At 51.7% G+C, this 27,740-nt stretch overlaps 3 protein-coding genes across 4 annotated transcripts in view; 2 read left to right on the top strand and 1 right to left on the bottom strand.

The window, feature by feature from the left end:
• Positions 1-667: 667 nt before the first annotated feature.
• On the top strand, positions 668-6,721 carry Rnf215 (ring finger protein 215). Its single transcript, XM_021210904.2, has 9 exons — positions 668-1,036; positions 1,277-1,420; positions 2,015-2,086; positions 2,168-2,253; positions 2,674-2,830; positions 5,333-5,452; positions 5,529-5,672; positions 5,887-5,989; positions 6,075-6,721. The coding sequence occupies exons 1-9, from the start codon at positions 746-748 to the stop codon at positions 6,095-6,097; spliced, it is 1,140 nt and encodes a 379-aa protein (XP_021066563.1). The 5' UTR covers positions 668-745; the 3' UTR covers positions 6,098-6,721.
• A 2,004-nt stretch (positions 6,722-8,725) lies between these two features.
• Positions 8,726-24,429, bottom strand: Ccdc157 (coiled-coil domain containing 157). Of its 2 annotated transcripts, none has more exons than XM_029545216.1 (12): positions 24,349-24,429; positions 18,495-18,642; positions 17,197-17,321; positions 15,479-15,650; positions 14,177-14,822; positions 13,442-13,519; positions 12,909-13,099; positions 12,303-12,479; positions 12,007-12,175; positions 10,264-10,403; positions 9,779-9,867; positions 8,726-9,688 (listed from the first exon to the last, which is right to left on the bottom strand). In XM_029545216.1, exons 3-12 carry the CDS (start codon positions 17,289-17,291, stop codon positions 9,442-9,444), a joined length of 2,004 nt encoding a protein of 667 aa, XP_029401076.1. In that variant the 5' UTR covers positions 17,292-17,321; positions 18,495-18,642; positions 24,349-24,429; the 3' UTR covers positions 8,726-9,441. The 2 variants fall into 2 exon arrangements, with proteins under 2 accessions (XP_029401076.1, XP_029401075.1); XM_029545215.1 differs by having other exon boundaries at positions 17,197-17,455; positions 24,349-24,423.
• A 130-nt stretch (positions 24,430-24,559) lies between these two features.
• The window catches only part of Sf3a1 (splicing factor 3a subunit 1), a 20,063-nt gene continuing 16,882 nt past the window's right edge, over positions 24,560-27,740 (top strand). Inside the window, exons 1-2 of the mRNA XM_021210659.2 lie at positions 24,560-24,740; positions 25,256-25,377. Of these exons, the coding sequence (XP_021066318.1) occupies positions 24,678-24,740; positions 25,256-25,377 (185 nt within the window). The 5' untranslated portion in view covers positions 24,560-24,677. The remainder of the gene's footprint in view (positions 24,741-25,255; positions 25,378-27,740) is intronic.

The following is a 27,740-nucleotide window of genomic DNA, read 5'->3' as shown; positions in this document are numbered from 1 at the left end:
GAAAGTGGGAGGGGGGTTGCAGTTCATCTGCTCTTTGCCCTTTTATCAGGGTACAATTTGTAAAAGGCTCAGGTTTCAGACTGAGCCAGCTACCAGCAACCACAAACCTCTGGGCTGAAGGACAAATTTTCGACAAAAGCGGAACCTTCTCATTCCAGTAAGCACTGGCGATCATGTTAGATTTAGATCAAGCCCATTTTACAGACGAGGACAGCCCAGTGCTCCGTGCCACTGGCTCTGCGTGTTTTGTCCAGTCTCATGTGCCCAGTCCTCCTCCCTGCTCCTTTAAAGCCATGGCCTCAAATCTCCCCATCTGCTTTCCATCTGTGATTCTTTTGCTGCCTGGAACCCGGAGGAGGATGAGACATAGCCTGGACAACACCGCGTAGGTCAATCAGCCCAGACCCCTACAGCTCCCTCGCCCCTACATTTCTCCGATCCTGAGACAACCGGCACCTGTCTCCACTGACTGACAACCTGGTGGGCTCTCCAAGGCTCTGCTCTAAGGTATTTGCCCCATCTCAGCTCCTCAAGCCTCCTACATTAGGTTTCTCAGGAGCCACCAGGAGGCGCTCTCGCTGTCAAGCATCCAACTCAGCCTCCCCCCCCCCCGCACCGCCCCCTCCGGCTGCGGCCCCGCCCCTCCCGGTGCCGAGCCCCGCCTCGTCCGGCGCGGCCTGGCTCACTCGGTTCTCCCGGTTTCCCGGACCTTAGACTACGGCCTCGCCACCTCTCCGGTTCGATCATGGGCCCTGCCGATCGCCCCGCGCTGAGGTCGCCATCGTTGCCGCCCCCTCCCCCATCGCCGCCGTCGCCGCTGCTGCTACTGCTGCCCCTGCTGCCTTTGTGGCTGGGCCTGATGGGGCCCGGAGCGGCGGCGGACGGCAGTGAGCCGGCGGCCCGGGAGGGACGGGGCGGAGCCCGCTCAGTGCGAGTGGATGTGAAGCTGCCGCGGCAGGACGCCTTGGTTTTGGAGGGCGTCAGGATCGGTCCCGAAGCCGGTCCGGAACCTCTGCTGGGCGGCCGCCTGCTGCTGGTGAGCTCAGCCCCGCCTAAACTTGCCATGACCCTCGGATAGAACCCGCTGTCTTCATCCAGAAACTAGCCCTTGACAGCCCAGAATGCTACTCCCAGCATTCAGGAGTTCGCAAACCTGAGATACACGTGCCCCTTCCACACTCATTCACATACCCTGACCTTGTGTGCTTTGTGGCAGACCCCGGCTGCCTCTTTTATTCCCCTTGCCTCCCTCTTTTCATGGCTCCCCGTTACACAGATGGATGTCGTGGATGCTGAGCAAGAGATACCTGTAGATGGCTGGATTGCAGTGGCATATGTGGGCAAAGAGCAGGTCGCCCAGTTCCACCAGGAGAATCAAGGCAGTAGCCAGAAGGCATATCCCAAGGCTCTGGTCCAGCAGGTGCAAAGGGTGTTTGAGGGAAGGGGAGAAAGAAAATGCTTTTGAAACATCTGCTAGAGCCAGGCTAACAGGTGGCCTATGAGGAGTCTTTCCAGAGAAGCCGTGGGCCGGAGTGGGTCAGGGGACACCAGTATGGAGCCTCAAAGCAGTGTGATGGGGAGGTGGAGAGACTCGCTGGGGAAAGTGGACCTGCTCTGGGGATAGGAGCCGGCAAGGGTGGAGAGCTGCTTGGCCAGGACTAGGGCCAATGAAAAGAATGTTGGATCCTACAGAATGAAAGGAGTGTAAGTTCTCACATGGTAATGTGCAAATTTCTTAAAATCAAGACTATTCCTTATGTAGCTATGGTATGGGAAAGTTAGCGCCTATGAAATGTTGTGATCTATGTTCCATAACTAAGTATTGCCTTAGTCCACCACTGTTGTGTGTTGCCTTTGGCTGTTATTATCTCTTTGGCCTCCAAAACCATCCCTTAGCTTTGGCTTGACTTCAGGGAGCTTATAGCTAGTCTATCCAGAGGCCGGGCTCCTGAGAGCTGGGGCCTCGGGTAAGGCAGGTGTGTGGCAGCCTTTCACCTTCTGGCTTCCCTTACAGATGCGCCGAGCCCTTTTCCTGGGAGCCTCTGCCCTGCTTCTCCTCATCCTAAACCACAGTGTGGTCCGAGAGGTAACCTGGCTTGGACTGTGCGGGTGAGCAGGTGAGGGGACAGGGGATGGGAGCGTGCTGACCCTGCCTTGTCTCCTGCAGCTGGATATATCCCAGCTTCTGCTGAGGCCAGTGATTGTTCTCCATTACTCCTCCAATGTCACCAAGCTGTTGGAGGCACTTCTGCAGTGAGTTCCGTTTGTTCGGGGTGGTCTGATGCCTGAGTGCTGTGGGTCCCTTGCTTTCCCAGTGGGCTCTAGGGGAGGAGGGTGTCTCTGGAGAAGGCCCTTACCTGCAGGCCCTTAAACTCCTGAGGTTGAAACTGGGGGATGGCATGGGAAGGAGAGTCAGGGTCTGGGAAAGGAGCTGTTCTGTGGGCAGAGGGGACCAGCCCAGTGTGAGGAAGCTGGATGCCAGGTTGATAGGCAATTCCTCGGCCTGGGTACGTAAAAACACGGGCAAAGAGCAGCCAGGAAAGGTCTGGGAGCCAAATCGGAAGGCCTATGGCAACAGTATCCTTGGGTATCCACTGCAAAGCCAGGTAGATGAATTTAGGCCTCCCTTCCCAAGGCCTTCTGTCTGCTCCCCACCCATGACTCTCCTCTCAGGAGGACCCAGGCTACTGCTGAGATCAGCAGTGGAGAGTCCCTTTCAGCCAACATCGAGTGGAAGCTGACATTGTGGACCACCTGTGGTCTCTCCAAGGATGGCTACGGAGGCTGGCAGGACTTGGTGTGCCTGGGAGGTGCTCGGGCCCAGGAGCAGGTAGGCCCAATGGATCCTAGGACAGCCCTACATACGTTAGAGCTGACTGTTTAGCAGAGTGGATTATGTAGTAGTAGATTATTAGCAGTACCATGACACTTAGCCTAGGTGGTGGGCAATGGCTGCTGATGCCTGCATGGTCTCTGCTCAGTGGCCTTATAACTCTTACTTGCCCCAGTTTTTCCCCATTGGGGATAGAACCCAGGGCCATGTACATGCTAAGCAAGTGTTCTGGTAGACAATGTCACCTCCACTGGGTCATGTCTCGCCACCTGTATGCCTTACTCTCTAGCTCCCGTATGCACCCTGACTTCCTGCCTCTGGGCCCGACCAGTGATTGGTATTGGATCCTCTTCTCAGTCCACACGAGTCCTTGGCTGGCTCGTGGACCCCTCGCCGCTCATCTTGCCTTCCTGCTTTGAGTGTTTGCTCCTCTGCTCATAGCCCCACTATCTGCTCAGCATGCCTGGGCGTTGCTAGGCCTTCACACTGCCTTAGGAGCTCTAAGCCTGTATGTTAGAGAGAGTGACTTTGTGTCCTCGTGGTTATGGCTGCGTTGCGTGTCCACATCTTCCAGTGCTTGGCTTCCAGGGGTTCGAGGTGTTCAGTCCACAGCATTTCTTGAACCCCAACATACTCTCTTCTCCTAGTGCATAGATTCCAATATTTTGTGATGTGGGCCAGTTTCAAGTCAGACAGGTTACAACCCTGACTTCTAAACTTTAGGTGAACCACCTAAGCCAGGTACTTTCCTGTTCTCTCTCTCTCTCTCTCTCTCTCTCTCTCTCTCTCTCTCTCTCTCTCTCTCCTCCCCCCGCATTGGGGTGCACTTCACAGACCTGTGGGGAAGGGAAGCATTCGGTGAAGGGCAGAGGGACAGGTTACATCTGTGAGAAGAGCAGGCTGGGGAAGGGCCTCCGTGGTCTGGAGTTGAGAATGTATAGCTTAGTCCAGGCTGGCAGGGACAGAGGACAAAACTGAACAGCCGCGAAGGTACTGCCAGCCAAGATGGGGGTGGCCTGTTCCGTGTTATACAGCTATGGCAGGTGAGATGTTCAAATGCTAGCTGGGCAAGTATCTCTAGTAACTGCCCTGGTGAACAATGGACTCCAGGCCCAGCTACTGCCCTGAGCTGGGAGTGAGGAAGTTGTGCTGAACAACAGCCTGGCTGCTCCAGACCACAGGCTGCAGAGAGCCTCTGCCTTGATGGCTGATTGGCTTGCCACACTGTAGCACAGGACATTGCACAGTAGCCTACACTGTGGCCAGGGGGCAGGTAAACACTGTCATTTCGTAGGGCTGACCCACAACATGGCAGTAGGCACAAGCTCTTCCAGGTCATAGCAAAAAGGACCTGAGCCCAACCTTGGGCTCAGACTAGAAGCCACCACTCCACCGTGATTAGAGGGGAAGGAGGCTGGGTTACAGGTACCTCTGATGACCCCGTGCACTGTGATTAGGGGGAAAGAGGCTGGGTTACAGGCACCTCTGATGACCCCGTGCACTGTGATTAGGGGGAAAGAGGCTGGGTTACAGGCACCTCTGATGACCCCTGTGCTGTCACCCCAGGCAAGGGCTGGTTGTGCTGCATTCATGGCTCTCGGCCTGGTCTAGCATGGTGGCTCTTTTGTCTGGTCATTTTGGCCCTTCTTTGCTGTAATGGAAGTCTAACGTATATTAGAAAGAACAGTCCCAGGATTTATAGGGCTGTTTGGACATCCCACCCTGTCTGCTGTGACAAAGAGCTACTAGGAAAGCTGAGGGCTTTGAAGTGAATTGTTTAGTCACAGTATATCTAAACTTGGTGTGAAGTGGTGTACTTGGGTGGGAAAGCCCCTGTGGCTTGCTTCTTCTGCTGATTCGGTTTCATTCCCCCAAAGGCTGAGTCTCCAATATGACTATGTCATACTAAAGGGCCTCGAGGACTATGCAGGACAGCAGCAAGGGAGCCCATGGCCTGTGGGTATTAGGGGGGCTGGGCAGGGGGAGCACTTACCCTGAGCGTCAGGGGATGCTCCTGGAGCAGTGGGCCAAAGGTGTAAAGAGAAGGGACAATGAAAATCAATTTTCAAGACAGGAGAAGTATGGCAAGGCAAGGGACAAGGGAGACCGGGCATGGCTGTCAGATTGCTGGTGATGTCCTGGGCATGGGGGTGGGGAGTGCTTCGTGCTTCTGGTTGAAGAGAAAATGATCATAGCACAGAAACATTTTCACCAGCTTTTTCTGTGGCTTCAGGTGTGAACATCAACTTAGATGAAGGTGAGTGGAGGATATAGGGACTGAGAACAGCTGAGGAGGAAATCTGTGCTGGGGCAGACATGTGACACTCCATGGAGCTGGGGCAGACCCGGGGGAGCACACAGGCCGGTGGCATGAAGACTTTAGAAGAGCAAGCAAGGGGCCTCCACAGGCAGAGCCCCTCGGTGTTTCGGGGGGTAGCTGTCCCTGGGGGGAAGCACGTGGAGTGTCCTCAGTGCCCTGACATCTGCCTCCCTCCGCAGAAACCCCTGCAGCAGCTATGGAACGCCATCTTGCTTGTAGCCATGCTCCTGTGCACAGGCCTTGTGGTTCAGGCCCAACGGCAGGCGTCAAGACAGAGCCAGCAGGAGCCTGGAAGCCAGGTGGGAGCCAGACCGTGGAAGCCCTCATGCCCACAGCCCTTGGGCCTGTGAGACTGTGGCCATCCTCTTCCCACAGGAGGATCTGTTCAAACGCCGTGTGGTTCGGAGACTAGCATCCCTCAAGACCCGGCGCTGCCGGCTGAGCAGGGCAGCACACAGCCTTCCAGAGCCGGGCACTGAGACGTGTGCTGTGTGTCTAGATTACTTCTGTAACAAGCAGGTTAGTGCCTGAGCACAGCCAGCTACAAGCTGACCTGTGGTATCCCCAATCCTGCTCCCAAGAGACCCTCCAATCTCCCAACAGGACCATCTTCCAGTCCTTATTATGGCTGCCAAAAGCATACCTGGGGATGGCCTAGGAGTGCTGTGCAGTCTGGTGAAGGGCACAGGTCTAGCTCCTCTCTAGAGCCTGTGCCCCTCCTCCCACCCTGCAGTGGCTCCGGGTACTGCCCTGTAAGCATGAGTTCCACCGAGACTGTGTGGACCCCTGGCTGATGCTACAACAGACCTGCCCACTGTGCAAGTTCAACGTCCTGGGTGAGTGCCAGGGGCTGGGTGGGATCCCGGGCTAACTCCTAAGCCCCACCTGATTCCTCTCTCTCTGTCCTTCCTTTCCCTACAGGGAACCACTACTCAGATGACTAACTGCCCCAGTGGAAAGTCTGCAGTTCGGGATGGACCCTTCCCAGCCTACACTACAGGAGAATGGGATGGACAGACCAGCTAGCCCTATGGGCAAAGGAAAGGTCCCACCATGCCCATGGCGGGTAGAAGGGCCTCACAGCTCCAGGCTGAAGATACAGAGCCAGGACTCAGCAGGAAAGGAGAAATCATTAGAGCCCTTCTCTGCAAACCTGGGTATTTGTGTCCACCCTCATAGGCAGCTCCCACAACTCTGGGAAAGGACCTACGGCCATTGCACCTGTCCCCAGCACTCTGGAGCATCACTGTTGAGTTTTATTTATTGGGGGACCCTCTGGCAGGAACCTGTGTTTTGGGCCATAGCCTGATCAATCAAAGGTTGATGTTAAAGTGAGCCTGCTCCATTACCTGCTGCCTGTCCAGCTGGATTCTTCCAGTCTGGCTGGGATCAGAGGCCTTAGAAACCATCTAGTGCTGTATTTCTTGGTTGGGCTAAATGATACTGACCAGGACACTTGAGGCCACAGAATATATGTGGTGCATCTGCAAGGGCATCTTTAAAAGGAAAAACAAAACAAAAACAAAAACACAAAACAAATGTTTGGGTAAGGAAGTTTTAATAGTAAAATAAACATGGAATCTATTTTAACATAAATCTGTTAAGACATAAATCTGTGTGATGCTTTAAGATGTTAAGGAAAAGATGGGTATGTGGTGGCATATGCCAATAATCCCAGAAACCTGGAGGTGGAGACAGGAAGATTCATAGTTGAAGACCAGCTGGGCACAGTAGTGCACCCCTTTAATCCTAGCACTGGTAAGGCAGAGGCAGGCAGACCTCTGTGAGTTCAAGGCAAGCCTAGTCTACATAGCAAGTTCCAGGACAGCCAGGGCTATGCAGAGAGACCCCGTCTCAACATAACATAACAAAACAAAAAGTTCAAGACTAAACTGGGCTACTGGGAAGTCCCTGTAATCCCTGTGTTCTGTGTCCTCTGGGAAGGGAAACCAGAGGATCACAAACTCCTGATCATCCTTGGCTGCACAGGGAGTTTGAAGTCAGCCTGGGCTACTCTCAAAAAGAAAAACAAACAAAATACCAATCACCTTGGTTTCTCTTGCCGGGGAACAGGTAGAATTCTTAAATTCCCCAAGGCCTGGCACTCTTGGGCTGCACAAACATACCTTGCATAATCTTTAAAATATTGACTCTAAGAAGTTTTAGCCCCTGTGAGCGGGTTATATAAAGCAACCTTCAGAAGAGAGAGGCAAGGGCTGGGGTATGGCGAACTGGTAGAGCACTTGCCTAGGATGTACAGGGCCTGAATTCAGTTCCCAACACTAAACAATAACAATAAAAATGAGAGAAGCATCTGTCCCACACACAGGCCCCGGAAAGCAGGAGGAAGTCGGGACAGAAGGGCACCCATGCAGGAGACACACATTCTCTGCTGCACACCCTCCTTTTTTCTTTTCTTTTCTTTTCTTTTCTTTTCTTTTCTTTTCTTTTCTTTTCTTTTCGAGACAGGGTTTGTATGTGGCCCTGGCTGTTCTGGAGCTTTCTATGTAGACCAGACTAGCCTCAAACTCAGAGATACTCCTGCTTCTGCCTCCTGAGTGCTAGGATTAAAGTGTTACCATGCCCACCTCTGCTGCCTTCTTGAAGGTGGGTGATACCAATAAGAAGCCAGGCAAGAGCAGCAAGGGGTGAGAACCCAACCCCACAGCCTAAGCCTAAGCATCAAGCTCTGTCACAGCCAGGAGCTTGTAAGAGGACTCTTGCCCAGAGCCATCCTGAGTGATACCTTAGTTCCCCCTCTGGGCACCCTGAGTAAAGGGCCTGGTCAAATAGATGGACTTCCGGACTTGTTTCCTATCGTTTTCTGCCTGTCCATCTGTTGTCTGAGTTAGGGTCCTTGCTATATGGCATAGGCTAGCCTCAAGCCCTCAGTCCTCCTGTTTCAGCCTCCCTAGGCTATGTGTCACCTAGATGAGAAGGGTTGGCCTACTGACTGGCACAAGCGAGAACGAGTAAGTGGATGCTGACTCAGCAGGGGCGTGGGATCTTCAGCAGTCACAGGGCCTCTCTCAGGGAGCTGTGCCCAAAGCTGGCTCTCCCCAGGTAGAGTGGCTCAGAGCATGCAGTCTCCCCCAGAACCCTTGGGCTGTTAAGAAGCAGAGTTGGGCCAGCAGTAGTGGCGCACACCTCTAATCCCTGCACTTGGGAGGCAGAGGCAGGTAGATATCTGTGAGTTCAAGGCCAGCCTGGTCTACAGAGTTCTGGGACAGCCAGGGCTACACAGAGAAGTGCTGTCTTGAAATACACCCCTCCCCCAAAAAGAAGCAGGTCAGGAGACCTTCACTATTAACTTAGGCACTCAAACCTACTACACAATAAATAATGCCACCCACACTTGGTGAGTGTGCCCTGAGAAATCCTCAGTAAAAATCTAGAGCCTGAGCCGGGCGTGGTAGCGCACGCCTTTAATCCCAGCACTCGGGAGGCAGAGGCAGGTGAATTTCTGAGTTCTAGGCCAGCCTGGTTTACAAAGTGAGTTCCAGGACAGCCAGGGCTACACAGAGAAACCCTGTCTCGAAAAAAAACAAAAAAAAAAAAAAAAAAAATTTAGAGTCTGTCCATCACAAACAACATGACTCAAGGTAGGCTAGTGGCTTGCTTAGAAGAATGACCACTTGACCACTGTGTGCATGGTGTGGCTGGTAGCATCCTTGCTCCATCTTGTGTCATCCTGGCTAAGGTATCCAAAGGCCTGGGCTGTCCTCCAATGGTTTGGTGGGGCTCTGACTTCTAGGACGTAAGAGGGACATCCCAGTAGTTCCTAGAGGAACAACAAACTCCCTGGTGAGCTGCCTGCTGCCCTTTGGTCCTGTATCAGATGCAGAGCCCAGGTGGAAGGCAAAGGCAACACTGCTCTCTGCCTGCCTTGCTGAACCAGAGGACCAGCTCCTAGCCTAGCTGGTTGTTTCAGATGTGTCCTCGCACCCCACGCCTACCCCGAGTGCTGGCCAGTGAATGCGGAGTTACCCCTCAGCCCTCTCTATGGGACACAAAGGCTGGCTTCACTTGGCTCTGATGCTGCCTCTCAATGTGGTCCTCCCACAGCACCTGTCAGGATGCAGACAGGAAGCTCCCAACTCAGTGCGAAGCTTCCACTGGCCAGTAACTTGCATGTGGGATCACAGAGGACCTTACCCAATAAGGAGGGAAGGTCTGTTCCCCCAGCTCAGCCACGCTGAGGCCAAGATCGCAGTGGGCAGATGGCTGGGGCTTTTATTCCATGGGAGATTGCTAGCCACCTGCCCTCCAGCCCTACCCCTGCTGCAGGTTACGTGGGCCGCTCCTGAGGTTGGTATGTAGAACCAGCCTGACGGTTCGGTGAAAGCTTTCTCCTCAGCCTGGCCAAGGCCCTTATGGGGTTCTGGGTGCAGGTTGCTGAATGGGTTCCATCCCCCAAAGAGAACTTGCTGGGCAAGCTGCCGAGCTGCCGAGAGGGGGATGTGCGGAGCCCGCCTGGATGGGTCCTGCCTGTACTGCTCGTCCTGCTGCCAGGAGACTGCCGCCTGGCTGTCGATCTGCGGGAAGACAGGGACAGCAACTCTGTGATAAAAGGCACCATAGCATTTATGACTTATCTGCCTGGCCTCCAGGAGAGCCTTACTCACCCTGAGAACGCACTCTGGGCCTGGGCTGGAGGTGCTGCTCCCTGGATGCCCTTGTAGGAAGGGGACCAGAGCTGGCCCTGAGGGACCATCTGCAAGGTAGGTAAAGCACAGAAGGGCGCAGGAGTCCCTCCCTACACTACAGAATGCCATAAGGTAGGTAGAGAGGCAGACTCCCAAGATAAACCCACAAGTCCTCTTCACTAACAGACAGGGCTTGGGAAGCCACCCAAGGGCCACCCTCAGCTGCACACTCTGGGGCAGGCAATTTATACTGACTCTTGAAGTAAACTCATGAGGGGCTGTAGTGGGATTGTGAGCTGGAAGGCTCGGTCTTTCATAGTCTCATACTTTGTGACATATGGAAGTCATTTTTCAACTGTGGCCTAAAGCCACATGTCATGAGGTAGGCTCTCATGACGCGATTTCAAATCCTGCCTGGTGGAAACCCTTTCCAAATAAAATACCCAAGCCCTTCAAAGGTTCACCTTGAGGCCTCCGTGCTGGGCCACCTCTCGGATTTTGGTTAGCATCGCCTGGAGCCGCTTGTTCTCCTCCTGTAGGACCTGGATACGGATATCATTGGCTTGCACTTGCCTTTCCATGTCCTGCGTGACATTGCTAGAGCCTGCAGAGACAGATTTGAGCCTCACCTTACGGAGTCTGCCTCTTGCATCCAGATAGGCAGGGCCTCTGAGGGTGGCGAGGAGTAGCACCCCAGGCATCCTGCCCAGGCTTCCACCCCACCCTGATGCCAGCCTGCTGGGACAGAAGGGCAAGAGCCAGGGGAGGCCTAGAATTTGCAGGTTTGGATGTTGAGTAAAACAGTGGATCTTGGGACTAGAGAGATGATGCAGTGGTTATGAGCCCTGGCTGCTCTTCCAAAGGTCCTAAGTTCAATTCCCAGCAAGCATTGTGGCTCACAACCATCTGTAATGGGATGTGATATCCTCCTCTGGTATGTAGGCATACATGCAGACAGAGCACTTATATACATAAAATACATGAATAAATCTTAAAAAAAAAAAAAGAATGGATTTTATTCAAGGCCACTTGTCTTTGGGCTGGCAATGGTATTACTGGGTCTTGGGCCACAGGAGGTCACCATGTGAGGTCTTCCTTACACTGTGGATGGTGGGAGAATGAGAAGCATCCAGCTCTACAAACTCAAGCAAGCTGCTGACCAGGCTGGATCGAGTTTCCTAGTTTATAAAGAAGGTGTCGGCTGGAGAGGTGCCTCACTGGTTAAGAACACTTCCAAAGAGTCAGGATTTCATTTCCAGCACCCACATGGCAGCTCACAACTCCAGTTCCAGAGCATCTACCCTATCTTCTGGCCTTAAGGCACCGCGCACCAACACAGTGCATAAAGATAGATATATATGTACCCAAAACATCCATATGCAAAAAACTATTTTTTTTTTTTTTTAAATTTTGTCGGGCTGGGGAGATGGCTCAGCAGCTAAAGAAAGATGTTTGCCACCAAGCCACCTAAGTTTAATTCCTGGACACTTAGGCCCATGTGGCAAAAGGAGAAAACCAACTTCCATGTTTGTCTTCTGACCGCACTCCTGAGGTGGCAGGTGCACACATACAATGTAAATGGACAAAAAGCTTTTTGATTTTAAAAGAAGAGAGGCTGGGTCAACCTCAGAGGCAGTTGTGGGCAGCAGACAGACAGGCTGGCACTAAGCACTCAGCGGTGACTACTCACTGACCAGCTGAGCAACACTGGGCCTCCTGACAGCTCTGGGGAGGATCCATCCAACCCAGGGCCTTAGGACTCTAGAGATGCTGGCAGGGGAACAGAGATCTCCTGACAGGACCCTGGAACAGCGTAGGTGCCCAGTGATCCTGACCACTGGGGTCCAGGATACTGGACAGTTGGGCCTGTGTCACTGAAAATGGTCCCATGGTGTATGATAGTAGGAAAGGAACTCTGGAAGTTGAGGAAGCCTGGCATGTGGGCAGAGCATTGCTGGAGGAAGACAGGTCTGTGCCCAGGTCTTCTAAGGAGAGAAAGGGCACTCCCTCTGCCCTGCATCGGCTCCAGAGAGGTGAGCAACAGATGAAGTGCTGGTGGCTCTAGCGCCACACGGCTCAGGCTCGCCCTCCTGCCCCCCATCTCCTCTGGCTGAGGGTGAGAACAGCAGCAAAACCAGTCACACCCAGGCAAGCTCCATGCCTGAACGGGCCCCACCCTACCCTCAGCAGTACCCCCAGACCCCTACTTTGGATTTGGGCCTCCTCTGGCTGGTGCAGGTCTGGGAAGGCCACCAGCAGCCGCTCCCGCTCCTTCAGCTCCTCCAGCTGCCGCTGTAGCTCAGAGATGGTCAGCCGCAGGTCTGTAGTCACCTGCTCCAGGTCCTGTTTCTCCTGCTGCAGGCTCTGCAGTAGTTCCTGGGGCAAAGAAAAGCTCAGACCTGGCTCTAAGCTCCCTTGAGGACACAAAAAGGCCCAGGGACATCAATGTTAGAGGCTCCTCAGAGGTGAGGATTGCCTTCCTTCTCACCCTACCCCTCTGCACCTGCTGGGCCTGTAGCTGGCACTGTCTCTGTTCCTTATCGCTCTGGAGACTCTGCAGCTGCTCCTCCAACTCAGACCGCTGGACCTCAGCCTCATCCAGACTTCCCCGCAGCTCTTCCCGCTCCTGGTCCAGACAGTCCAGCTGCTGTAGCAAAGTCCTCTGCTTGGCCTGCAGGGACTAATAGGAATGGACAGGCAGGGCAGAGGTAAGGACTCTGTGGCCAAACTAGCCTCGTCGGACTAAGGGGGCTACAGTGTGGTGTCTACGACCTTCTGTGCTATTTGGATGCAGATGTATGCCCGCTGGGATATGTTCAGGACCCACTGTCTAGAAGGCAGTGGATGACCCAACTTCTTTCCAATCATACAGTTCCCACTCTCTTCATTAAGTCTCCAGTGTCACATCTGCCTGTACCACTAAAACCCCAGTACCCTGGCACCTATTGAATATAAAGTCCCGGCTCTGCTATGTTGCTACGTGGCCTGGGGCTCAGTTTCTCCATTTACAAAATGGGAGACAACAGAAGTATCCACTTCCTTCTGTTACAGCAGTAAGGATAAGAGGGCTGCAGAGCCTGAAGCCCAATGCCTGGACTGTAGGCCTCACCTCCTGATGACGGACCATGCTGTCGACGCGGGCCTTCTCCTTGTCCAGCTCCGTGCTGGCCCAGCGGATCTGCTGGCTAGCCCCGTCCAGCCGCCCCGCCAGCAGCTGCACTTGCTCCTCCAGCTGCTGCACCTGCCTCTCAGCTGCTGCCCTACGCTCACCTTCCACCTCCAGCTGCTGGGCCTTGGCCTCTGTAGGATTGAGGGAGCAGATACAAAAGGGAGCCTTGGGTGGGAGCCTCTCAAACTCCTCTGACTGGGACTAAGGGGAGGTCACATCACAGATCTGAAGCCCAGATCACAACACGGAGCTCAGGAAACCATGGAGTAGGAACGGAATACAGAAGGCACTTCCTACCAATGGAGAGATATTGGGACTCCAGTTGGGACCATCATCATAGCACAGAAAGTAAGAACCTTCCTCCTGTGGTTCCTACTCTTTGCTCTAAAAGCTTGGAATGGAAATGGAGGTACATGCCTGGTTATACGGTGAGTTGGAGATGTGGATGGGAGTCCCACAAAGGGGCTTCTTACCCATGGCCTGCATGGACTTCTGCTGCTGCTTCAGGTCTCCCTCCAGAACAGCCACCTTTGTCTTTAGGTCACATGTTTCTATAGCAGCCAAGAGAGAGGCCTTTCAGAGGATCACTCGGGCCCAAGGCCTTTAAGCCCAGTGTAGCCTGTACGGTGAAGGCAACCATCTAGTGTGCAGGGGCTGCTTGCATTCTCAAGGGAGACCTGGGGTAATCCTAGGGGGCCTTGGGGCTGACATGCTCCACAGGCAGCTTGCCACATTACCTATGGCTCTCTGGACCCAGTGCTGTCCACAGACACAATGGTGAGACTCAAAAATGACAGTGACTTCTTGCCCTAAGCCTTCAGCCAGCAATGGTAGGTCCCAATACCTTCCTTTTGCCCAAGAGCTTTTGCCAAAGCTAAGAGGCTGCTCTGTTAAGGCAGGGTGTGGGGGTAGGGTTGGGAGTGACCGCCTGGAGTGAAGTCAGAGTAACACCCCAGCCCTCTCCCCTTCTGATGGGGCATGTCTGAGGCTGGGGTCCAGGAGTTATTCCCTAAGAAGACAGAGCTCCAGTGGCTCAGTGTCACCAGCTGGATGTCTACACCCTTCCTGCCGCCTTCCTGTCCTGAGACTTCTGGCCATTCCCCAGCCTGGGTTTCTTCCATGCAGACTGCTGGGACTCAAAGCCTGGTCCTGACAGGGAGGGATGGTCATCTTAAGGTCATGCCAGTGTCTGGCCTCCGGGAGTAGACCTGTGAGCAGCTGATGCCTGTCATGCTCCCACTTGGCCAGGGTCCGCTCAGCCTCCTCTGTCTGCTGCCGCCGCTCCCCTTGCTCCTGCTGCAGGGTCTGCTCCAGCTTGCTCACCTGCTTCCTCAGTCCATCCTTCTGCCCCTCAGCCTCTTTCAGCTGAGCCCTGAGGGGCCCAACAAGCTGGGTGAGGGTCCCCACATGTTTATTGAGACGAGTCAGGTCTTTGCTCTGCTCTGCTGCCCAGTGGCTCACGGTGGCAGCTGGCAGTGGTTTAAGCCCCAGGCTGTCCTGCACCAACTTCTGGAACTGGCCCAAGGATGAAGGCAAGTTTTGGCTCTGACATAGGCTGATAACCACCTTGCCCACCTCCCACAAGCTGCCCTGGACACTGGTGCAAGCATCACAGGGCACCAAGGCTGTCTCGATGGTCTGGGAGTGGACGCTCTTAGTTTTCTCAGAGGTCCCACCTGGGCTCCGCAGGGAGACTCTGACAGGGATGCTCTGCAACCCTTGGCAGATCAAAGGCAAGCCTGGCACCGGGGAGGGAGGCTTGATGAACTTGGCAGTCATACATTCCGGGCTCCTGGCTGGTTCACCCTTAGCTGTGGGCTTGGTGATAGAAATCTCCCCTTGGTTTGTTCTTTTCTGGGATCAGGAAAAGAAAGGGAAGGCAGATGAGAGAGACAGGCATAGGGTGACAGCCTTGCCCAATGCTTAGATCTTCAGATGTTAAGTAAACTTGCGTAAATCAGAGAACCTTCTTTTTCTCTCAAACGCAACCAAGGCCTGGCCTCTTCTCTGCTCTCTCTGCTCACACCCTAGGCTTTACCTGGTTAAACATGCAGGGAACGGAGAGGGCACCGGTTAGCTGTAACAGTGTCAGTCACAGCAATTAATTGCTGCCAGTTCTCGCCTGTTCTCATGCCACCCTAACCTCTCTGTATCAGGCTCCTCTCCCTCGAAGTGACAGCATGCTTTCTCACAGGGTGACTGAGAGATTGGATTCCTGTTAGCAAGTCAGGTTCATATAAAACCCACAGATGAACACACTGAGGTTCAGAATGGGAAGGCATTTTCTAAAAGCTCACTGCATAAATGGCAAACCCCGGAAACTAGACACAATTCCCAAGGCCTGCTTTCTTGACTGCAAAGCCAGCGGGCCTCGAATGGGAGACTTTAGACTAATGTTCCATGTGGGCAGTGGGGAGCTGGCATGCGGTGAATCCATGCGGTGGTGTGGTAAGAAGCTAGAAGTGTAACAGTATGTGAGGGCACCCACAGTTAGGGCCAGGCTGACCCACCTGGGGGACTGCCTGCTGGTAGAGCAGGCCCAGCCTAAGGAGGTTGCTCCAGAAGCGCCGTACTGTAAGCCCCACGGACATGCATGGCCCTGCAGCCCGGGCAGGAGGCATCATCTGCTCCACACTGAGGTTTTCCAGGTAGCTGGCACAACTCTGAAGCAGCAGCAGGAGCCTGTGGGCAAGATTGCTAGGGTGGGCTGGGGCCAAGGTTGATACTAATAGTCTTCATATACCAGGGGCTTTGAGTTCTCAGGGATTGGCCTGGACATCAAGAACCTAGAGAGATTCATCCAGGGCCCACTTCCCATAGGGTGCCCCCTGTGGCTTCTGTCCTGTGGGTCTCTGGTTGAGCAAGGAGCTTAGGAAAGGCGGCCTGGCTTGGAAAGCTCTGGGTGAGTAGCTGCCTTCCTTTACAGATGACAGAAAGAAATTGCAAGCGCATCCCAATGTCCCCGGGCCAGCAGGGCAGGGCAAGGGCACATGCATGGTTTCCTAGTTCTAGTCAGAGGCACTTCCTTCAGGCTTAGCAGTCTTGTGACAATTCAGACTTGGGGTGAGGACAGTTAGGTCTCTTTATGCTATGCTCAAGTTTAGAGTAAGCACTAGTGTTAGGGAACACAGGTGTTAGAAAGTATACTTTTTCATGGCTAAGACTTACCTTAAAGGCAGAACTGTATGTTTGTAACACACACCTGGATGGTAAGGGGTTGGGCAGGGGGTGGCATTCCAACCCTGAGGGCTTGAGAGGAGGTACCCACTGCCTCCAGGTCCGACCTTTGGGCCATCTGGACAACACTGGGAACAGTCTGTGTTCTCTGAGAGCGGCCTATGGTGGGAGATGCTATGATAGATGTACCCTTAGCCAGGGGCCCACCATTGATATGTCCTGAGCATCTCAAAATGCCACACTGTTGGACAGAGTTCCACGGCCTTTGCTTTAGGGTTCCCAGGCTGAGCTTAGGTTCAGTGGCCTCTGGCAGAAGTTACTTTTAGACACAGGAGTCATTTATACGCAGAGGAAGCTAGTGCTAACTCAGAAGTAGGCAGAGCTCAGCGGGGGAGGTATGTCAACAGCATCTTTTACAGGAAATGGGTGGTCAGGGCCTTGGTAGGTGAAGAAGGGGTGCCCTGCCAGAGCCGGGCAGGCCTGGAGCTGGCGAGCAACAGCACAACGCTAAGCCCGGAGAGAGGACGTGTTCTGTGCTCATCCAGCAGCCCTGTAGATGGTGCAAGCACTGCTTTCATATCCAGAGTGCCTCCAGGCATTACAGGACTATCCTGCCTTCTGTCTCCAAGGTCACCCTGCAACACTTCAGATGCCCACTGGTCCCCTCCCGCTTTATTAGCATGGACAGGTTTTGAGTGCCAGAGAAAGTTCTCACAAGGAAACTTTAGTGACAGTGTAGAGATGGTGGGGTGACAGAGAAGTAACTGGCCTCTTTCTAGCAGGGCCGGGGGGGGGGGGGGAAGACACCTCCCATTTTTGGTCTTATGATGCAGAGAGACGTCGGCTCACAAGATGTCAGAGCCTGGGGGGATGAAAATGCTATGCAGTAGCTGTAGTGTTCCTGACACACAGAAACCTGAGGTGAAAGCGGGCAGAGTTGTAGTATTGTGGGAAGTAACAGCAGAGGGGAGAGTGGGGATAAGGACAGACACTCCGAGGCAGACAGAACAGGGTGGCACACCACGATGACCAGGTTTGGTCCAGGCCTCACCTGTCAATGACCAGCTCCAGCAGCACGGCATGGGACAACTGTGTGAACTCAGGGTCACCTGGCACATGGTCATAGTGCTCCAGAAGGGCCACCATGTCAAGGTCACAGGCCACACGGTCAGGGAACTTCCAGGAGGGGAAGCGCACAGGCCCAGCACGAGAGAACACATCCACAATGGTGCCCTGCAGGTCGGTGAGGTCCTTGCGCAGGCTGTCCATACAAGCCTGGCTGCCTAGCAGGTGTGCCATCCCCACAGCTCCTGGGGTTGAGAGAGGAGCCACGGCCAGCCAAAGTGGTGTGGCCAGCCAAGAGGAGCCTTATAAAACCCTCATCGTGCCTACATGTTCCACATCTACCTCTGAATTTAGGGAGAAATCCTGAGTGATGGGCCTTTTAGAACCTGGTTCTGGACGTCTTGGCCAGCCTCCCTTTCACCAACCCCACCCTGTGACTACCCCATCTCCAGAAAGCCTGCTTGCCCCAGGCCTGCCTTGCTATATGGGAGCAGGGATGGATCTCCTACCTATAGAGAATAGAGGAAGCCCTGAATGAGTGAAGTCCTGAATAGACGTATGCTACTGCTATGAGGGCAGCAGTATCAAGGACTGCAGAGCCTCAGAGCCCAACGGAATGCCAAGCCATCCCTGGGTCCTGAGTTGAAATGTTGACAGTGCATGTCCACAACCGCTTTCTCCCTGATGCTTCAACATAGCTGGCTGGTTACAGCCTGAAGACTGCCCACCTTCAGAGACTGCCTACCAAGATTAGCTTAACCTGTCTCCTTGATACTGCTACATCCCCACAACTGTGCCTCCTGTTTGTCTATTGTAACCCCGACTCCTTGTTCAGCTGTAAGCAATAACCTTCCCTCCCTGTTCAACGCTAATAAACACACTATCCATCTGGGATGCTGTGGTTTCTCTATCCCAACCCTAGCTTTTCTTCGTGTCTGTATTTTCTTCATCCCATGTCTACTCCCAGTCAGGTTTAAGTCAGGAGTCATGGCAGTAGAAACAGCCAAAACACATCACAGCTTCAGCATGACAGGGAATGCTAGATCCTCTACTCTATACCACCCCTACTATACACCACCCCTACTATATACCACCCCTACTATATACCACCCCTACTATACACCACCCCAGTGAGCACATGCACTGTGCCCTATGAGCTCATTTCTACAAGACCTGATCACTGAGTCTGAGACTTGAGGACCAGCCTGGGCCCAAAGGTACTGGGAAACTCAGGGTGGTCTGGAGCCAGCTCTGGGTTTTCCAGATGACTCCTTCTGCCCTTACCTCTCACAGATGTTTGCCCACGAAGCTGGAGTGGCCGACGATGTCCAGCTTTTGGACTAGGCTGGGAGGTCCGGGATTCATACAGGTGCCTGGCTTTCTGGCTCCTGGCTTCCCGATTCCGGGCCGGCCGCAAGCGGCCCTCCCACCCCTGGGAATGGGTACACAGGAGAGTGAGGAGGGCTCAGTTAAGAAGGTATCCTTAAAGGTTGGGTGGGAGTCATATGCGTGAAAAGAAGGGGATGTGGGAAAGAGTGGGGAGCACACCGCCTTCAGCCCATCCAGACTGGGCAAGCTTCAGTGCTGCCCCTCCCCAAAGCTGCCCCTTTTATATACAGATGGGCAAACACTTGAGTCCAGAGAAGCCACTCAGGCAGGAGGAATTTATAGTCTAGCATCTTTCTTCCATCCTTAGGCCATGCTGCTTATAGAGTAGCCGTGTCCACACACACACACACACACACACACACACACACACACACACCAAACCAAAAAAACCCTATAACACAATGAATGGCGCCTTGAAAACAGGAAACAGCAAAAGCACAAGGATACTTACCCCCCCCCCCCGTTCCCCCCTTCTCTCCCTTCCCTGAAAAGGCTATAGAAGCAGGTACTCTGACAGCCCTCCTTTCTTCACTGAAGACTTTATATGCTAAGCATCCCGTGGCTCCTCTAGAAGTAGAGTTGTCCGTGGTTATAAGCCACATGTAGGTGCTAGGAACTAAACCTGTGTCCTCTGCAAGAGCAGCCAGTTACCTGATGCAGCTTTTAGCCCTCACAGCAAAATACGTTTTTATGCTTTTCTGTCTTTCTGTGTGTGTGTGTGTGTGTGTGTGAGAGAGAGAGAGAGAGAGAGAGAGAGAGAGAGAGAGAGAGAGAGAGAGAGAGAGAGAGACTCACTATGGACATTTAGACCAGACTGGCCTCCAACTGGCCTCCAACTTAGAAATCCACCTGCCCCAGGACAGCCAGGGCTATACAGAGAAACCCTGTCTCAAAAAAAAAGAAAAAAAGAAATCCACCTGCCTCTGCCTCCCAAATGCTGGGATTAAAGATGTGTAGATCCGGTCCTGCCTCTTCTCTTTGCTTCGCTTCTCTTCTCTTTTCTCTTCTCTTCTCTGACTAGATGTCTTAATAGTTTTAAGATTCTCAGTCGTGAACCAGTGATGAGTAAATTGAAATACTACTTTCCCTCACCTAAGCCACATCAGAAGGAGTGTAAAGGAAGCTGGAGAGACGGCCCTCTTGTAGAGGGTCCAGGTTAGGTCTCAGCACCCATAACCATTTATCTGTGTCTCTGGTTCTAGACAATGTGACACTGTTTCATCTCTGTAGGCACTGTGCACATGTGGTCACCAGACATGCCTGCTGGCAAAACACCCACATATACTGTATAAATAAGTCTTTTTCAAAAGGATTTTGTTTAAAAAAAGAAAAACACTAAAAGGGGACTTTAATTTATTTAGCACAAATTACTAAAAATATTATTTCAACATGAACTCAGTATGAAATTAATATTTTCATACATTATGTTTTAATTTTTGAGACAGGTTCTCACTATGAAATTCTGGCTGGCCTGAAACTTACTACATAGACCAAGCTGCCTTTGCTTCCCGAGTACTGGAATTAAAGGTGTGTATCACTATGCCTAGCTATTCATTTTTTAATTAATTAATTTTTATATTTATTTGTTTACTTATTTATTTACTTGTTTGTATGCGTGTGTTGTCTGTGAGTGCCCATGGAGTCTTACATGCTGGATCCCCCAGAGCTGATGTTACAGGCAGCTCAGCCTCCTGACAGGAGTGCTCGGGATTGAACTCAGGTTTGGCTGTCTGAATTAGCAATACATGCTCTTAACTGCTGAGTTCTCTCTCCAGTCTAGCTTTTTTTAAAAAGACAGTTTGGTGGTGGGCATGATGGCCCATGCCTTCAATTCTAGCATTCGGGAGGTGGAGGCTGATGCAGGTAGATCTTTGCTAGTTCAAGGCCAGCAGCCTGGTTTACAATGTGAATTTCAAACAGAGAAATCCTGTCTCAAAAAACCAAAACCAAAACAGCAGTCTTCTCCGCTGGCCTGGACCTTGAGGAGGATGACTTTCAAGACTTTCAACTTCCAATCCTTACGCCTGTACTTCCCAAGTGCTGCAATTAATTATAGGTGTGCACCATCCTATGCTACAGATGTTGGGGATTGAACTCAGGGTTTTGTGCATGCTGGGTAGACACTGTACTTACTGAGCTAGATCGCCCAGCCCTTTCACCTTTTCTTTAATAGTTTTTAAACCACAAAGTCAAGTATTTATTTGAACCTCATGGTACATCTCAATTTGCACCAGAGAGTATTTCAAAATAAATTTATAACTTTTTTTTTTTTTGGTAATTTGAAACAGTGTCTCTCTACATAATCCTGGCTGTCCTGTAACTCACTATGTAGACCAGGCTGGCCTCAAACTCACAGAGATCCACTGTCTCTGCCTGTCAAGTGCTGGGATTAAAGATGTTTACTACCACACCTGGCCCTATTTCAAATACTTGAAGGCCACTTGGGACTGGCTAGTGGTTAAAGTACATCGAGAGGCTTAAATGCTTTGTGTTCATCAACAATAAGATGGAACATCTGCTACCTTCTAGGGTCAGGCAGGGCATGGTAACACAGGCCTGCAATTCTAGCACTTAGGAGGCTAAGGCAGAAGGAGTGCAAGTTCAAGGGCAGCCTGGGGTATATGTGAAACTGTGGAGGAAGGGAGAGATCCTTCAGGAGCACTAAGTACACCTGAGCTTCCCCTACAAGGAATAATACTCACACCCAAACAAACACACTTAACTCATATCTCCCATGCGTTGGCTTGGCAACTGCCTCTGGGGAGATAGTGCAGCCCAGGAGATTATGTCCCCAAGGAATGAAGTGGGGACAATGGGGAGAGCAACGACGAAAGGAAACATCCTGGAAAGGCCATGAAGGAAATAAAGCAAGCAATCCTAGTCTGGGGAGCAGCATATTCAGGAGGCAAAACACATTAAATGCCTGAGCACCAAAAAATATTGATCTGTTTACTGGGGCCACACCTTGGATACCAAATCCCATGAGATCCTGGGTCAAAACATCAAGACTATTCTAAATTAAGCAGAAACTATGCGTTGACAGTAGAGCACTTGCTTGACGTATGAAGCCTTGGGTCAGCACCAGAAACATGAGTGCATGCAGAATATCCAAGGTTACTGTCTATTGATTCCTTTAAAAACAGAGTATGCAGCACACACAGGCAGATGCATAGTGTGGAAAATGGGAGAGCCTATGACACGGACTTGCTCTGTAACTTCTTGTGCACCTGTGACCCCACAGGCACTGGCTCTAACAGAACCAACGTTATCATGAAAGGGGCAACAGCTAATAATGTTATTTGATGTTTCCTGATTCCCAAAAAAGGGTAGGAACCTTTCCTTCTCTATTCAACCCTCAAGTTCCCCTTTCTAAAACAACTTTCATGCCACATCTGAAGTCCATGCCAGCATGCCCACCAAGATTCAGTCACCACTAAGAAAACATTTTTTTGTTTTGTTTTGTTTTTTTGTTTTTTGAGACAGGGTTTCCCTGTGTAGCCCTGGCTGTCCTGGAACTCACTCTGTAGACCAGGCTGGCCTCAAACTCAGAAATCCTCCTGCCTCTGCCTCCCGAGTGCTGGGACTAAAGGCGTGTGCCACCACGACCGGCCAAGAAAACATTTTTGAAACTCTAAAACCACCTACATGGCAATTTCCAGTCTCAGACTGTCTTAGTGCTTTACGGCTGTAAAGAGAAAACATGACCAAGGCAAATCTTATAAGGATGATACTTAATTGGAGCTGGCTTTCAGGTTCAGAGGTTCAGTCCAGTATCATCACGGTGGGAGCATGGCAGAGCCTAGGCAGACGTGGGGTTGGAGGAGCTTAGAGTTCCACTTCTTTTTCCAAAGGCAGCTAGCAGAAGACTGGCTTCCAAGGGGCTATAAGGAGGGTATACAGTGGCACACCTAATCTAACAAGGCAACACCTATTCCATCCAACAAGGCCACACATACCTCTTAATAGTGCCACTCCCTGAGCAAAGCATATACAAACCATCACATTCCACTCCCTGGCTTCCACAGGCTTGTTCAAACATATAAGCCTATGAGGGCCATACCCAAACACAACAATAATGCAAAGTACATTTAGTCCAAAAGTCCCCATACTCTATAGCAACCTCAGCAATGTTCAAAAAAAAAAAAATTCCAGGGGCTGGAGAGATGGCTCAGCGGTTAAGAGCACTGACTGCTCTTCAAGAGGTCCTGAGTTCAATTCCCAGCAACCACATGGTGGCTCACAACCATCTGTAATGGGATCCAATGCCCTCTTTTGGTGTGTCTGAAGACAGCTACAGTGTACTCATATAAATAATAAATAAATAAATCTTGTTTTAAAAAGTCCAAAGTTCAAAGTCTCTTCTAAGATTCAAGCAGTCTCTTAACTGTAATCTCATACTAAGTCAAAAATACTGGGACCAAAGCGAGACAGAAAACCAGCAGGGCAAACTCCAAAGCCCACGTCCCCACATCCGGTGTCAAAGCGCTCTTCAGCTCCTTTCACCCTTGTTGACTGCTGTTGGCAGAGCTGGCATTCAGCAACAAACTTTCTTCTCTTGGGCTAGTTCCACTCCCTGCCAGCAGTTTTCCTCGGCAGGTATCTCATGACTCTGGCATCTCTAACATTTTTGGGGTCTCCAAGGCAACTTCAACTTTACAGCTTTGTATTCTAACTCTTATTCCAATGTCTGGGAGCCACACATGATCTTTAGGCTCCTCCAAAGGGCTTGCATCACTTCTCCAGCTCTGCCCTCTGTAGCACTCTAGGCTCTTCTTGAGTTCAGTCCACTGCTGCTGCTGTTCTTGGTGATCATCCTATGGTACTGGCATCTCCAATACACTGGGGTCTTCAACCGCAACTAGGCTTCACCAATAGCCTCTCATAGGCTCTCTTCATGGTGCCAAGCCTCAACTCCTTTGCATGACCCCTTCAGTACTGCGCCATCAACTGTAACTGTAACTGCACCTTTACCAATGGCCTTTCCTGGCCTCTCACGGTGCCAAACCTCAGCTGCTCTTCATGACACCTTCATGCCTTCAAACCAGTACTGCCTGGGTAACTCTTACACATTGCCAAGTACAGCTGCAGCAACAACTTTGGTTATCTCTGGAACACAGCTTCTTTGTGCTCTCAGAAAACAGTTCCCAGAAGATTTCACCTCAGTGATGCTGGTCTCTTCTTAATCACTGCTAATTTCTTAGCTCCAGCTAACCAGCATCAATTGTCCCAGTAATCCCTTCTACTCTGGACTCTAAAGCCAGAGCCATGCAGCCAAAGTACTTCTGCTTCCTGGCTGGAACCTTTATTATCTTACTGCTTTCTGTTTTCCAACTCCCTCACTGCCTAAGCTTGGCTGTCCTGGAACTTGCTGTCCTTGAACTCAGAGATCTGCATGGCTTTGTCTCCTGGTATTAAAGACATGTACCACTACGCCTGGATTTAGGCTTTTCTTCATCTAGAACTTGCTCTGTCCCAGGCTGGCCTTGAACTCAGATCTGCTTGGCTTTTTGTCTCCTGGAATTAAAGGTGTTAGCACCATGTCCTGGACTTTGTAAGGAGGGACGCGAAAGAGGTGGTGCTGAACCAAAAAAATGGGGCTAAAGGTGTAGTTAAGTGGGACTCTGTGGCATCTTCAAAATGCCAGGCCACACAGGAAAGAAACAGGGGCGGGAGGTGTGGCGCTGAGTGGCCGAGGAACCGGCCAGAGTCAGGAGGGAAGTTCAGAGTCAGAGGATGTAGAATGGCTTACCGGTCTCCGACGTCGCAGCCTCAGCTCTGTGTCTGTCTGGCTCACAGAACTTCCTCCAGAGCGTCTGAGACCCCGAGGAACCCTCGCCACTCTGAGTTGGGCGCCCAGGCCGCTGCCATGGCAACGGCGTACCGCGCCACGGGGCACGCGGGAGGGGGGGCTGGAAGTGCGTCACGGCGAGAGGGCGGGACCGGAAGTGCCTCCGCGGCTTCTCTCTGGGTCGCCGCCATCTCGCCATTGAGTCGGTTACTTCGTGCGGTGAGCTTTAACCTTATCATCGCACCGGTTGTCGCCACCGAGGCGGACTGGCAGCCCTGAGCGTCGCAGTCATGCAGGCCGGACCCGTGCAGGCGGTACCCCCGCCGCCGCCAGTTGCCACTGAGTCCAAACAGGTACCGTGCCCCGTGCTCCTCCGCCTGCAGGCCTGCTGGAGGCCTCGTTCCTCCCATCCCCCGCGGGCGCTGCGGCGCGGCTGCTGGAAGCTCAGGCCACCCCGAAGGACTTGGAGGGACTGCAAGTCCCAGGAGTCAGCGCGCTGCGTTGCCTTCTGGTCTCAAAAGAGATCGCCCTAGAACCGGACTTTTCAAAACCAGCGTGCGGACCTGCACCCCCGGCTTCCTCTGGGGGCGCTTCTGTGAACCACGAAGCCTCCATTCTAAAGAGGACAGCCAAGCAAACCATTCTTTCCCCTAGATTAGGAATGGCTGCGTAAATACAGTATGGTTAAGGAAACTTGCCATGTTTTGTTTTTAACTGCGTCCTCGGATGCTAACCCAAGAGAGTCTGCAGGACAGACATTCCCGTCAGTAGTATCATGGAGAAATGCTGAGAGCTGGTGTAGCGTTTATGATCGCCTAATCCGAGCCAGGGACTTGAAGCCCTTACTTCCTTTTCTCTGTTTTCCCAGCCAATTGAAGAAGAAGCATCATCGAAGGAGGATCCCACCCCTTCCAAGCCAGTGGTTGGCATTATTTACCCCCCTCCGGAGGTCAGGAACATCGTCGACAAGACTGCCAGTTTTGTGGCCAGGTAACACCTGCTTCTGCACGGTGGGTCAGGGAACTCGTAGTATGAAGGGCTTTTAAAGCAGCACAGGGGCATCATGGGGATTTCTAGAGGCTCTGGCTTAGGCTCCTTACTTCTTCCCAAACCACAGGAGGGCAATGAAGTAGGCGATAGATAGAACTGGTGTCTTTGACTTACCACAGCAGTAATCACAGCGAAAGCCGTACCTAGCTGTAGAGTCACCAAGAGTTTCTGCTTCCAAAGCAAGTCTGTGGAAATTCCTGGTAGCTTCTTTGTGTCTGATGGTGTGCGTATGCCGTGTGTTTGAGCTGCTGGCTTGAAGAAAGAAAAAGAAGAGTTGATTATTCTCGTTGTGAAAGGACGACTTTCCCGAGCCTCAGCTGATCGTTTACAGATGAATCGAGAGCAAGCTGTTCAGCATGTTAGCTAGCTTCCAGGCAAGGTGAATGTTGGTCAGGATTCCTCTCAGCTGCCTCATCCCACATACTTCTGCATCCTTGGATGGAATCTTCTAAGGGCCACTTGACTCCCAACGGTCAACACATCTCCTGGCTTAGGGCACTCATAGAGCATTCTTTTGGCAGCCAGCAACATTATCTGCAGATGGTTAGTTTGTCCTGAGAATCCTTAAAAGAGAAAAATCCTATTACCACACTTAGAAATGAGGTGATTTCACAATCAGCCTGGGTCCCTGACTTTTCCTGAACCAGGTTGCTGCTTACATGGCAGAGCTTCTTGGCCCTGAACTAAGTAGGGAACATGTGCTGTCCAGGACCCACACTTTGTCATTCCCTTAGAGAATATCCTTGCCACCTTGAATCATTTAATAATGGTTTGTTCCCACCTTCCTAATAAAGTGAGGCATCAGAAGAGATTCTGATTGATAAAAAGTGTACAGTGCACTCCATGAGAGTTCAGGTCACTTTACAGACTTTAATTAATTTGGATTTTCACTTAAAAGATGCCCCACGATAGGGCCTTACGATGGGGCATTGTGTGTGATTGGCTAATATTTCATAGTAACCCTAATGCCCTCCCCCCTTTCTCTGTGATGCTAATAGTTGGGGAAAGGCAAAAGGAAGAGGTGCAGTCTTACCGTGAGGACGAACAACTCCTGCCTGCTGTTGTCACCATTAGCTGTTTCCTTCTGACCTGGGCCTCCTTTTTAGATACAGTAATAGCAACACAAGCACTGCTGTGTCTTGATTTCCTTTGCATGCTAACCTGTAAACATTTTCTAATTTTCAGTCCCCTCGTGCTGCATGCTTTCTATGAAGAGGATGCAGAGTGCCCAGGCTATGTGTTTCCTTTTGAGACTGTTTGCAGGGTTTCCACTTGGTCAGTGAAGCTGTGAGAGGAGTTTGAACATTCTTTCCCTCGTAGGTTTCTTTAGAAGGAACTCTGTGTGAGACAGGAATGGCTAAAAGAGCATTGAAAGCTTCAGGGATTGGGGAGTCAGCTCAGTGCAGTCAGGTGCCTGTCACAGAGTATACGAACTTGAGTTTGGACCCCACGGTGTATATTCCACGGATACCCATGTTAAAGTGAGATTGAGCAGTGGCTACATCTGGTAACCTCGGTACTGGGAACTAGAGACTGACAGGTTCCTGGAGCAAATTGCTATGCTTCATGTTCAATGAGAGAGCTTTGTCCTTTGCCTCAAAAACTAAGGTGGGGGCCAGTGTACTTATGTACTCTGAGAGTAGGAGCAGGTTGATCTCTGTGCATGGGGGCCACCCTGGTCTACATAGCATTTCAGGGGAGCTGGAGATGCGTGGACCCTATCTGAAATAAATAGTACATAAATCTAAATAAGGCAGGGAATGACTGAGGAAGACAATGGACAGCAGCCTCTGTACGGGTGCACACAAGCAAGCACTTCAAGTAGCTTTCTATGATTGTGTTATCCTGCTGTCACAGCCAAAACAAAACAAAACAAAACAAAACAAAACAAAAAACCACAACTGACTTAAGTTCTCTTAAAAAGAAATACTCATTAGCGGACATGGCGAGACATGCCTGGGATCTTGGTGCTAGAAAGGGCTATTGGAAGGTAGAGACTAGCCTGGCGACACAGTGGGTCCTGGTTTAATGACGGGAAATGGGAGCTGGAGAAGTGGCTCAGAAGTTAAGACCTCGCCGGGCGTGGTGGCGCACACCTTTAGTCCCAGCACTTGGGAGGCAGAGGCAGGCGGATTTCTAAGGAGTTAGAGGCCAGCCTGGTCTACAAAGTGAGTTCCAGGACAGCCAGAGCTAAATAGAGAAACCCTGTCTCAGTAAATAAATAAATAAAAAGACCTCTTTCTGCTCCTACATAAGACCTGAATTTGGCTCCTAGGACCTGTGTCAAGCAACTCAAAACTACA

The sequence above is a fragment of the Mus pahari genome, chromosome 13, assembly GCF_900095145.1.
Source record: "Mus pahari chromosome 13, PAHARI_EIJ_v1.1, whole genome shotgun sequence".
Classification (NCBI taxonomy): domain Eukaryota; kingdom Metazoa; phylum Chordata; class Mammalia; order Rodentia; family Muridae; genus Mus; species Mus pahari.
The sequence above is the reverse complement of the archived record's forward strand: the minus strand, read 5'-3'. Positions and strand labels throughout refer to the sequence as shown.

Excerpts from the sequence above, each read along its gene's own strand:
- Rnf215 (XM_021210904.2), top strand. The coding sequence starts at position 746 with ATGGGCCCTGCCGATCGCCCCGCGCTGAGGTCGCCATCGTTGCCGCCC. Across the intron at positions 1,037-1,276 it reads TGGGCGGCCGCCTGCTGCTG|ATGGATGTCGTGGATGCTGA; the intron begins GTGAGCTCAGCC and ends CCCGTTACACAG. Across the intron at positions 2,087-2,167 it reads ACCACAGTGTGGTCCGAGAG|CTGGATATATCCCAGCTTCT; the intron begins GTAACCTGGCTT and ends TGTCTCCTGCAG.
- Ccdc157 (XM_029545215.1), bottom strand. The coding sequence starts at position 17,444 with ATGGCACACCTGCTAGGCAGCCAGGCTTGTATGGACAGCCTGCGCAAG. Across the intron at positions 13,520-14,176 it reads CAGGCATCAGCTGCTCACAG|AAACATGTGACCTAAAGACA; the intron begins GTCTACTCCCGG and ends TGGCTGCTATAG. Across the intron at positions 9,689-9,778 it reads GCCCAGAGTGCGTTCTCAGG|ATCGACAGCCAGGCGGCAGT; the intron begins GTGAGTAAGGCT and ends GTCTTCCCGCAG.